Genomic DNA, 13,288 nt, shown 5'->3' with positions numbered 1-13,288 from the left:
AGGGATATAACTGCCCATTCACTGTATGTACTTTCTCAAAAGATTTGTAGCCTTTACACACTATGAGTAGCATGTGTAGATAATATTGCTCACATGCACTCGGACTAACATTATACATATGTCCAATCACATTTCTTTTTTTTTCTTTAATCCATGACCGAAGAGAAGAATTCCACACCTACTTGCAAGGGAAATCAACATATAGCATGCTATTTTCTTTGCATCCAATTGATTAGCTTTGAACCATTCAGTGAGAGTAGTTCTTCGATTTCTATAACATGGCCTAAAGAAAAGAACACATGGTATCTGGTGCATAGGGGAGTTTGCCCTATAATATATAGTAAGAAGTAAGATAAGCTTGTGGAGGATTGATTAGCTTTGAACCATTCAATGAGAGTAGTTCTTAGGTTTCTATCACATGGCCTAAAAAAAAGGACACAAAGGTGTATTGGGGAGTTCTTATGAATTATTGCCCAAGAACCTTACCACTGTGTAACCGTCACAAGAAATAGCTTGGAAAATAAACTACTTTATATCTCCAGAAGATCACGGACGGCTTCCCTGACTTTCAAATAAATGGCCAGCGTTTTTCTTCGAAAAGCTCGCGCTAGCTGAGTGTCGTGTGTGGTAGCCGACTGCAGTCCTTTCGTTGCGCCTTCGCTTGGCTAGTAGTAGTAGTTAATCAGAACCTTTTACAACTCCAGGATTACGCAGTCGGATACATGGCGGTGGAAACCGAGGGTCTGGCGGCCTTCCTAAATGGCCACCTCTCCTTGAAGGAATTCGAGTGGGAGCCAAACCTCAGGCCCTGCCTACCCTTCAATCTCTTCTCCGACAGCCATCTTATCCCTGAAATCGACCTGCAACCCCTAATCTCCGCCTCTCCCAATTTTAATCAGAGCCTCACTCCTCGTGACCCCTTGGTCCGTAGCCTCTCACAAGCTGCAGCAAGTTGTGGCTTCTTCCAAGTTTTCAACCATAACATCTCCCTCTCCGCCTTAGCCACTCTCTATTCCTATGGCGTCAAGTTCTTCTCTCTCCCATTAGAGCGTAAATACAAAGCCGGCAACTCTCTGCTCTCCCGGTACAGCCTCCCCTCCTGCTACATGTGTGGAAGCCCCATCGATAGCCCCAACAAATGGTGGACCGAGGCTATCAGAGTAGCCTCTACTAGCCAGGAAAGCATACAGTATGTTGCCAATTGCTTGTGGGATGAGGAGCAAGATCAGCAGGCTTTCAGGTAGTTAGTTATAGCTGTGTCAAGATTTGAGCAACTGTGTTGTAATTGCTAGATTTTGCTCTGTCGCATGAATTTCTGGCGATTTTGTACTCGATTAATAGGGGTTTTAGGAGCTCGTAGTGTGTTTAACAAGATGTGATTAGCCTGTGTTCAGTGATGCTTTGGAGGAGTGCACCACTGGCTTCACCGAGCTAGCGCAACAGTTGACGATACTTCTGCTGCAAGGGCTGGGCCTCAAAGGGGATGAAGTGGTGGAAGAGTACATAAAGAGTGGGGAGACTCCTGGCTTGAAGCTGAGCCATTACCCCCCATGCCCCCAACCCGATAAGACCCTAGGCCTCCCCCCTCATTCCGATGTGTCCGTATTAACCTTGCTATGGCAAGACCAGGTTGGGGGTCTGCAGGTGCAGCGGGATGGAACCTGGATCGCCGTCAAGCCCAGACATGATGCCCTAGTTGTCAACCTTGGTGACATCTTCCAGGTATGTCAGCAATCAACACATTCATTACGTAATACCTTCCCTACATAGTACACACACCTACGCCTTAGCCTAATCCTCTACATTGATCTATATCAAAAAAAAAAGATCAACTTTTTTTTAAAAGAAATGTTTATATATATTACTATAACTGCATGCTAGAGTACAAGAGGGCAAAGAATAATCTATACGTGATTCTGTATAGGGGACAAAGGGGAGATCTCGCGTGTAAACTGCCTTAGCCTAATCCTCTACATTGATCTATATCAAAAAAAAAAGATCAACTTTTTTTTAAAAGAAATATTTATATATATTACTATAACTTCATGCTAGAGTACAAGAGGGCAAAGAATCATCTATACGTGATACTACCGCCTTACAGAATCATCTTGCTTTTACAACTTGCTATACCGGAGAGTAGCTGCAAAACAATACTATGGGAAACAAAAACTGATGCTTCCATACACACCATTCTAGCCTTCATAGTTTAACAGCATACAAACCAACTTCCAAGCCTCGTCTACTTCTATGAAGGATGACTGGTCCCATCTCAGCTAAAACCCAAGTTGCATGCTAGAGTACAAGAGGGCAAAGCTAGCAGCCCCTTTTGGAAACTCACCAATCTCCTTCAGCCCACACTTTGAGATCAGGTCTTCCTCCAACAGGTAAAATAAAGCTCAAGTGCATCTCTTAGGGATATCCATCTTCGACAGCAAGCTCCCTAGCTAAGAAAGCTCTATTGAAGGTTTGAAACAAGGTCCCCTTAAGGGAAGGCTAACAGACCAACCCAGCTTGGAGTTTTTTCTTGCCTAAGCAGGCAGAAGGCGTGCCTACATTCATCTTATATGGCCAATGGCCAAAGGCCTCTCTATTCTTGCATCTGTGTCACGAGGAACAACTTTAGGTAATAACTTTAAGATTTTGTCCTCAGCTTTAAATCTGGTGCAAGATAAATCCTCCTTCAAAGTTAAGATTGTGCCCAAGTAATCAACCTACCTTTTAATGATCTCCCTTGGTTGAGTCAACCATTTATCCTTTGCAACCTTTATGTGTCCCACTATCTCCCCCTTCTTCGGTCCCGTGAAATCTTTAACTACATTTTTCACAATCCCTTTGTTATTTTTGAAAGTTGACATTCTAGCACCTAGTACTAACACTTGCCTCTTAACTTCTCATCCATAGTAGCTAGAAGTTCCTAACATTTCGCATTCTCGGTCCTTTCTTGCCTTGATAGAGATTCTGTTTGCCTCTTCGTTTGTAAGCATCCCCACTTGAGCTTTATTTTACCTCTAGCTTCTCTCTTTTCTTTTGTCTTAATCTTCCCCACATGTTTGATGATGTCCTACATATCATGAAACAAACCAAATCCAAGACCCACTATTTGAGCCCCTACTTCTTAGGTTAACAATAGCTTCCAAAGTCAACTCTTCAATTAGAGAATCTTTCAGCAAGGAATTATTGGCCGTAAGTTTCCTCCTTTAGGAAACCCCCTAAACTTTGTCTCTCCTTAAGAACTTTCTCTCCACTCCTACTTTAAAGGCATTATGTGCTCTACCTTCTTTTCTTTAGCCACCATCAAGCCTGTTGGATTCCTCATTCATATTCATGTATATGCCTCCTCTGCATTATCTGATCAAAAAACTCAAGGGGTGCACCACTAAGAAACCCTATACATCACGTGTTTAAGGGGTATTTAAAAAAACCCTTACCTGTGATTTTTTCATGAATTAAATGACCCTTTTTTCTTTATAGACTTACAGGTTTTTTTTATTGATTTAAAAAATCCCTTCTATATATGTATTTATGTAAGTTTACCTTAAAATTTTGAATTAAAAAACCCCTTCATTTGAACTCACGTGCTATCTATACTCACTTATTTTTAGGAGAACCCCCCGAGTCAAAAGACAACCTGTTTTATCTGAATCCCTCATCAAACTTAGCCCACTATCATTAAGAAAATAATTAATTATATGAAAATCTTCATCATGATATCGTAATGATAATCCATACACATAAGCATCAGTAGATAACATCGTTGCCCCATCATCATTAGTATCATTACATCATAATAACAACAATCCTTATGTAGATCATCATCACATCATAATAATAATCCTTATGGACATCATAAATTATAAATCTTAAAATGGATTTTATATTGTTATATTTCTTAGGGCTTTTATGTGTTTTATGAGTTTAGGTGATGGAGTTTATATCATTATATTTCTGGAGGGCTTATGTGTGCTTTATGTGGTGATGATCCTTATGGACATCATATATTATAAATCCTAATGGATTTTATATCGTTATATTTCTTAGCGCTTTTATGTGTTTTATGTGCTGAGGCGATGGAGTTTATATCATTATATTTCTGGAGGGCTTATATGTGCTTTATGTGGTGATGATTTCAAATTGCATGCTTTGTTTTATCCCATGTTCAGTAGTCTATAGTGGTAATGGTAAAGAAGATGACGTCAAGATCCATTTTGTCTAAGATCATACGACTACAAGCCGATAATCAATTTTTGTTTGCCTAGCATAGGGGTACATAACTATATGTAAGAAATTGTGAACACAAAGGATATTTCCTATTCTTAGTAGCTAAAGATGTTAGATGTCGTAAATAAGGAAATTTCCTATTCTTAGTCAAACACATCAGATGTCATAAATAAGTCCTCTAAGTAACCTAATTTTATGAGGGTGGAGTTTCTTTAACTTGTCAATATCTTGAGGAGAGTACAAGGGTGGAATTTATCACAATCCAAAGGCTCTTGAACTTCAACATGTTCCTATCATCATCATTATTATCATCATATCATAATATCATCATCCTTATTATCATCATATCATAATAACAACAATCCTTATGTGGATCATCATCACATCATAATAATAATCCTAATGGACACCATAAATTATTAATCCTAATAGATTTTATATCGTTATATTTGTGGAGGGCTTATGTGTGTTTTACGTGCTAAGATGATGGGGTTATGATATCATTATATTTATGGAGGGCTTATGTGTGTGCTCTATGTGGTAACGAATTAAAATTGCATGCTTTGTTTTATCCTATGTTCAGTAGTCTATAGTGGTAATGGTAAAGAATTCAAGGTCAAGTTCAATTTTGGCTAAGTGAAACAAGTTAAGGGTTCACTTCTCTCATGTGGGATAACTTTGACTAGGTGTCTTGGCACTCTAGCATCACTCATTTTAATAGTGATGTAATACTTGATGTGTTGCAAGAGTTGGCATGCACTTAAGACGTTAAATTTTTATCTCACAATTAGAGAAACATTCCTCACGAAGAAGATAGGATGCCTTTGGACCTAATCGTTATGGTACAACCTTTTGAAAAATGGGGAATAGACTTTATTAGACCCATTAGCCTGGCTACGCATCAACAGATGCAAGCCAAATATATAATTATTACCACCAACTATTTCACTAAAGTGGGTTGAAGCAAAAGCCAAACAAAAGGCATATAATTGCCAAATTCTTATACAAGCATGTCATATCAAGATTTGGGTGTTCCCTAAAATGATGTTATCATGGTTAGATACTGATAGAAGACTTATTGTTACATTATCTTACTCTTCTTCCCCATCATACCAGCATAACATGATACCATTAATTTATTTTAAATAAATTTTCTCTAATTTATTTTAAATAAGTTTCTCTATTAGGTTCTCTCTCTCTCTCTCTCTCTCTCTCTCTCTCTCTCTCTCACACACACACACACACAGAAACATGTACATGCACATGTGCACACACACATGCACATGTACACCCACACACATACACATGCATGCACCCACACACACACACTCAAACATGAACGCACACACACACACAACACTCACACTCTCTCACACACACATTTCACACATGTGCGGACACCCACACCCACACCCACACACACGTGCACATGCACACATAACACAAATTTTAATACAACTCAAAGGAGCCTTCCAACTTTTTTTTTTCCAATACTATTTATATAATTTGTGACATATTTATTGTTATATTTTAATACAAAATAAGTTAGGCTTAATGAAAAACTTTTTTAAAAAATAATGTTTGTCTCAGGTTTGGAGCAATAACCATTATCTAAGCGGGTTGCATCGTGTGGTGCTTAATGAAACGAAGTCTCGCTACTCAATTGGCTACTTCTACTATTCAAGTGGGGATTCAATCTTGACTCCACTCCCACAACTTTTAGATAAGACAGGGGAACCTTCTAAGTTTAAGAACACACTCTTGTCAGAGCATCGAAGCTATGTTTATTCACATATCTTCCAAGAAGGATGTCAAGGTGTGGAATACCTCATGTGTTGAGTGATTTACTTTTCTAAAATTTCCAAACTCATGTGGCCTTTGGGGACAAGTTCAACCTAGATTTGTGACATAGATTATGGTTTTGGAATCTATTTCGCTAAAACTTGCAATTCCTAGCTATTTAAGTTGTTCTATTCGTAATTCTCATCTCTTCTATCTTTAAAGTACATAAGTGTTCAAGCCATGTTGATATGTTGCCCTTCTCATGATGGCAATAATCATGTGCTTCTTGTCACCTTATTTGTATCCCTCTTTATGTGGATTCTCTCTCTCTCTCTCTCTCTCTCTCTCTCTCTCTCTCTCTCTCTCTCTCTCTCTCTCTCTCTCTCTCTCTCTCTCTCTCTCTCTCTCTCTCTCTCTAAAAAGGAAATCTAGATGGGGATGATCCAAGTATATTTTAGTGTATAAACAAAGGAGAAAAATGAAAACCATATGAGCTTTCCATATGACTTTATTTTATTTTATATGCTTTAAGAAATACAAAACGTTAAAGTGTAACCTAAGTTTAATGAGCTTTTCATTATCTCAAAATCTTATTTTGGTCAAGAGATTTTATAGGGTGATTTGCTACGGTGACTCCTGGAAGAAGGCTTAGTTACCCATCTCCATCCCTCAACTTTCTTTGCGCTCTCCCTATATCCTTAAAGCTATTCTTTCTAGGAAAATATGTGAGAAAAAGGAATTCTTAAAATAAAGTAAAAACATGGTTCTATGTTTGTCAAAATCTATTAATAGAAATGCGTGTTTGTAAGAGTCATTAGAAACTTAGCATATAGCTCAACCGAATATGTAGCCCTCATGTCAATGAGTGCCAAAGTTATCCACCATGTCCTTCCCACATGTCACCCTGCAATTTAATGGATGTGGGCTCCAAGTTAATGGGTATGTGTGCAGATGTTGAGTGGAGTGGTGTGGGGCTCTGCGGGCTGGTGTGGGGCTCTCCTTGAGACTTGCCTATTGTGCTTACCCATTATAAAACATAATAGATAGTAGATATTGGAGAAATCATTCACAAAGTAATGGCAAGAGCTCCCGCTCTCATACATCCCTCTCATACATGATACAAAGTAGAGAATAGAGAATAGAGAATAAGTAGTAGTAGAATAGAGTAGAGAAATTACTCACAAGTATGCAAGAGTTCCCCCTCTCACACATGGTAATGTATTACCACATTACTAAGAGAGAAAGAAAGCATTTTTCTACTATGTATGAAAATTGTCCCATTTTTGCAAGAATAAAATTATGTATTGATCTCGGGGGTACACTACTAAGAAACCCATGTATCTCGTGCGTTCAAGGGGTATAAAACCCCTTACCTATGAATTTTACATGAATAAAATGACCCCTTTTTCTTTAAGGAATTACAACGTTCTTTCAAAATTGATTTAAAAAATCCCTTCTGTAAATTTACCTTAAATTTTTGAATTAAAAAACCCTTTCATTTGACCTCACGTGCTATATTTATATATTTTTAGGTGAACCCCCCGCGAGGTATTGATAAAACCCCCGATTGCATCTTATAAGTGAATCGACATTAATATATACATCATTGGCTTTAGGGAGTGCATATGCTTTGATCAGAACCTAGTATAACCTATGAGGGAGGCTTGCACACCATAAGGAGAAATGAAAATGTCAAAAATTCTACGCCTTTGAGAAATGTAAGTAGTCTATTTTATATTTGGCCACATAAGCATAAGCAACCAAGGATACGAATCCTCATTTACATGGTATTTGGCCATATAAGGGTAAGCAAGTCAACGATACTAATCCTCATTTACATGGTATGTCTAACTTTTTCCCACTGTGGATTTTCGAGCCAAACTTTCCTAAATTGTATCTACATTAAGCACATAGTGTGAACAAAATTTTTTGGCATGTTAAAGCCACCCTTGGTGTCATATGCATGTTGTTGCCTCAAGCCATCAAAATTTTGTCTGAGAGCCTCGAAAAACACCCTCAAGTCTAGGAGATTTTAAAAGATTTATCATCTTCATTCCCATAGTTGCATGGATATCATAAGCATGATCTTGTGGCTTGAGCATATTAAGCTCTTGATTATTGTTTTTTTATGGTTCATGTCTTAATAGGATTCTTGAGAAGTTGGATGCACCAAGGATTGCATAATTATAAAAACATTTATGAATCCTAATTTTATGGTGTCCACGTTAATGTATGGTGGAGAGAGAGGAATAAGTAAGATTGAAGGAAAGGTGTTGATTAAGAAGAATAAGACGTTAGAATAAGAAGGTGACTCAAGTGAAGAAGGGAGATGTTATAACAAGGAAGAGTAAGTAACAAGAGTTAGTTGGATGATATGAATAAGAAGAGGCTAATGGTGGGATACACATGTGGCGAGTGCTGGGGTATGTGGCTACTTAATTATTACTTTCCCTTTGTTCATGATTATTTGAGTGGTGGCTACAATGCCTTTTTCTAGTGGTAATAATGTACAATCAAAGATCTATAGAGTTGCCTTCTTGGGAACTTCTTTAAGAACAAGGAAGAGTAAGTAACAAGAGTTAGTTGGATGATATGAATAAGAAGAGGCTAATGGTGGGATACACATGTGGCGAGTGCTGGGGTATGTGGCTACTTAATTATTACTTTCCCTTTGTTCATGATTATTTGAGTGGTGGCTACAATGCCTTTTTCTAGTGGTAATAATGTACAATCAAAGATCTATAGAGTTGCCTTCTTGGGAACTTCTTTAAGAAAGGCTTCATAGATGTCTCAAAAAGCATACATCTTGGTCTTGAGCTAATATAGCATTTTCAGTTCACATAATGATAGAGGACCTATTAGTATATGTTCAACGCCCGCCTCTCAGAATGTATCTCACATTGATGTATGGTGTACATTTGTACGGCACCCATTATGAGGAGAAGCCATTGGAGCACATATCTTTAGTGGGAGTCCTAGCTTAGATGTTGGAAGGGGTCGTAGTTGTGATCATTGATGGGCTAGGAGATGATGAGGAGTATAAGCATTAGCTAGGGGTCCGAAAAGGTATATGGAATATTCTAAGGAATATTTCCTCAGATACTAATTTCATCATTAGTGGTGGCCGATGGTCGGTTGGGATACGTTATGATTACACAGGCAGTGAGCCGCATCAATGCAGGGTAGCCACCCATGTCTTGGACGTGTCCACCGCACTACCTGCAACACTATAAATGGACATAGTTGGCATAAGCAAAGGTATCCAATGCTTGTGAGCATATATTCCCTATACTCTCAGTAAACCCTCCATCCAGAGTCTATCAAGATTGCCATCTACGGTCTACACTAGAGCACACGGGTGGAAAACACGTCATATTATTGTAGCTATCTCTTGTTTGGTATAATTAGAATTTTAAAAACTTTCCATTATCTCTATTGCATTGTTTAGTGTACTTTCTCTCTTGATGTATCTATTTTCGATGTGCCATACTCTTAAAGGACCACAATATCCATTGGATGGTATTGGGGTACTTTTTCATCTCTAAAGGTGATCCCTTTTGTTTGTTGCTTTCACCCAAAATTTGAACTCCAGCCCATTTCCACAGATTATCCCTTGTGTTTAATGCTTCCGCCCAAACTTTGAATTGCAAACTAACCCAATATTTCATCAAAGACTACTGAGTCTGAGGTTAGTGTGTCGCGAGGAGCACAAGTGCTGGTGCCAATTAGCCCTTTGGTCCACTGCCCTCCTGGACTGACCATTGTGCAACAAATGGATCCAAATACAGCAATCTGGCCAGCCGACCCGCAAGAGGAAGACTCTTGGGAACTACTAAAATTCTACAAAGATGTGTTCCCTTGGAACTACTTTGACATGAAGGGGATTGATCCTAGCTTCTACCCACACAAGATCAACCTAAAAGAGGATGCAATTCCTACTAGGTAGAGAGGATATAGAATGAACCCCGACTATGCCAAATAGGTGAAGGAGGAGATTGATAAGCTACTAAGAGTAGGGTTCATCCTATCCAGTGGTGGATAGGGCAGAATGGCTTTCACGAATAGTCATTTTCACGAAGAAGAATAGGAAGTTGAGGGTCTACATTGACTTCCATAAGCTAAATGCTTCCACCATATCGGATCAAGCCCCAGCCGTTAACCAGGTCACCCACATGACCTCAATCAACCGACCATATGAAAGAGGAGGTGGAAGGTTTTGGCCAATAATACATTGTGTGTTGTGTCCATTCTTGCTTCTTCTTCTCCAAGCTTTGTGTGCTTTTCTGCAACCCTAATTCCAACAATTGGTATCAGAGCAGGCATCAGCTCTGTAAGATCCCTGTTCCCACCGAGCAACGGATTCGGGTACTCGCAGCGGAAGTAGCGCTTCTCGCGCGGGACAGGGGTCCCACACTCGGGGCCTCGCCCACGGATATCCGGCTAAGAGACTAATCCGTCGGTTGTTCCAAAACCGAACCCGGAAAAACTTCCTTTACCGGAAAGCACGGGCGATTCCACCAGGATAACTTTTTACTCTAACGTAGTCAAGATCATTTTTGATCGAGATGATCCGATTACATCTATAAGATACTTAGTCAGTTCAAGGAAGAAACTTGCACTTGGATCATTGGGATCAACGCTTTTTTCCCCATTCAAGAGGCACAGCCGTTGATTCCTATCCATAGAACAGTTACTGTCCGGGATTTTTTTTTTATCGTAAAAACAAAAGTTTGAGTCTCGATTTACGGATCCATCAGTCCAGCCTAACCCCATCCAATCCCATGGGTTAGCCAACCGCCCAACCACTGTAGTGATGGGATCCAATTAAGAATTTGGTTAGGTTTTGTCCCGGGTACCAAGGAAAAGAGTTCCAAGGCCCCCTAGCCGGATGTTCATGCAAAATAAAACTACTCACACCACTCACACACCCACCAATATGAAATTGCCTTTTTCAACCAGATTCAACCAGTTTAAAACAATCCTTTAATAAAACCATAGTATCATTGATCACCATCTTCCAATTTATCCAATTGATTCTTAATTTCCCATCATTCCTTCATCAGAGTATCTATGGCATCATTGGCAACTAGAATGCTCAGGAGCCGTTTCGATAGTTCCTAGCCCATAATACTCGGCAATATAATCACTTATCAAGATGGACTCTCGTTGAAGATCAGCAAGATCAACCAACGGATCCATATAAGGAGCCATGGACTCCTCCATTGAAGACCAGCAAGGTCAATCAACCAGATCCATGCTCGATTTCAGAAAACAACTCCAACTCTGTTCCAATATCTTCCTCGACGCACGCGTGGGTATTCTAGGCGACCCAGAGCCCGAGCACCGTATGGTCAGCACCCTCTAGGATCCTTCGCAGGTAACCTAGCGCTTCACGCATAGGCCGCTTCCTTGGCCCCTCATCCACCGTACCGGAAGCTCACCATTTTAATCGCACCGAGGTTGGTCAAGACCTCGGCCGACCTTGCTACGCGAGACGTCCTTCATTGACTCCCCGTCAGCAGTTTGCAACTTTCTCATCACGACCTTAATCACAAGACGGTCAAAATGCTCCCCCCAGCATTCTTGACATAAAACAATCATTTACAAACAGCATTTACAAACAGCATTTACAAACAGTTTACAATACAATTTCTATTTTAACTTTCATTTTTCCACATTATCCCTCCTCAATCTACATTACTTATTCCATATTCCATTTATAAGTATTCTCATCCCATCACATCATTTCCATCTCATCACTTCAGATTCCCTCACATCACAATCGTATATTCACATCCATACATCCACAACTATATGCGTACATTCACATCTACATGCATACACCTACATCCCTATGCATACATCCACATCCACATTCACATTCACCTCCATACATCTACATCTACATGCATACATCCACTCCACATTCACATCCACATCTATACATCTACATCTACATGCATACATCCACCTCTACATCCACATCTACGTCTATACACCTACATCTACATGCATACATCCACATCTCCATTCACATCTACATCTATACATCTACATCTACATGTATACATCCACATCTCCATTCCCATCTACATCTATACATCTACATCTACATGTATACATCCACATCTCTATTCACATCTACATCTATACATCTACATCTACATATATACATCCACATCTCCATTCTCATCTACATCTATACATCTACATCTTCATGCATCCACCCACCTCCACATCCACATCTACATCTATACATCTACATCTACAAGTATACATCCACATCTCTATTCACATCTACATCTATACATCTACATCTACATGTATACATCCACATCTCCATTCTCACCTACACCTATACATCTACATCTACATGTATCCACCCACCTCCACATCCACATCTACATCTATACATCTACATCTACATGCATACATCCACCTCCACATTCACACTCACATCCATACCTCTACATCTACATGCAAACATCCATATCTCCATGCATAATAATATTCTTTTAATTAATCTAGGATGATAGTTCCTAGGATATGGTAGGAAGTCCTCTTTTTATGCTTTGAATGAACTTATTTTATGCGTGATTTCTATAAAAATTTTACCATAGCTCCGCTACTATGACTGATAAATCTCAATTTTTTTCTAAGGGATAAAGCTTATCATTAAGGAAATAATTAGAATGGTCTCTAATTGGGTCATCAATCCATAATGGATTGAATCATCAATGTGCATAAACTAAAAGCATAGCAAAAAGCCATTAATTTGGCCTCAAGCATAGCTTGATTAAGGAAAAGCTTTATGAAAAGCTTCATTTGGATTGAGAATGAGTCATGAGTATGACCATTTCTTGAGTGAGAGAGAGAAATTACATAAAAACCATTAGAATTTAAACATAAATGGAAATTAACTTCTATAGCATTTATTAAATTATGTAACTCTTCACTACTATTCACCAATTAACTTCAATAGCATTTAAAAAACCATACCAATTAAACTTCTCAAGCTTGAGAGGGGTTGAGAAGAGAGAATCATTGAGTAATTATAGAAAGATCAAAATTCAATATACTTACCTTATAATTTGCTTGATTCTTTATTCACGGTAGAGGCCCCCAACCAATCAATTGGTTTGGTATGTTGATGGAGCCACCAATGGGGATTGAAGAAAGAGAGAAGTGTCAAAAACTAGTGAATTATTAAAGAATTCACAGTTCTTGGCTTAGGTGGAGTAACATAGCATAAGACACTATATATTTTGGCTTAGATGGAGTAGAGTAA

The 13,288-nt window shown here is 38.9% G+C and overlaps 1 protein-coding gene across 1 annotated transcript; it reads left to right on the top strand.

Moving 5' to 3' along the window:
• Positions 1-583: 583 nt before the first annotated feature.
• Positions 584-6,192, top strand: LOC147602923 (gibberellin 2-beta-dioxygenase 8-like). Its single transcript, XM_086797243.1, has 3 exons — positions 584-1,240; positions 1,395-1,722; positions 5,809-6,192. Exons 1-3 carry the CDS (start codon positions 723-725, stop codon positions 6,055-6,057), a joined length of 1,095 nt encoding a protein of 364 aa, XP_086653369.1. The 5' UTR covers positions 584-722; the 3' UTR covers positions 6,058-6,192.
• Positions 6,193-13,288: the final 7,096 nt, after the last annotated feature.

This window comes from Cibotium barometz, chromosome 65, assembly GCF_041138505.1.
Source record: "Cibotium barometz isolate CiBa-2024 chromosome 65, ASM4113850v1, whole genome shotgun sequence".
Taxonomy (NCBI): Eukaryota; Viridiplantae; Streptophyta; class Polypodiopsida; order Cyatheales; family Cibotiaceae; genus Cibotium; species Cibotium barometz.
This window is presented reverse-complemented; position numbering and strand designations above follow the sequence as displayed.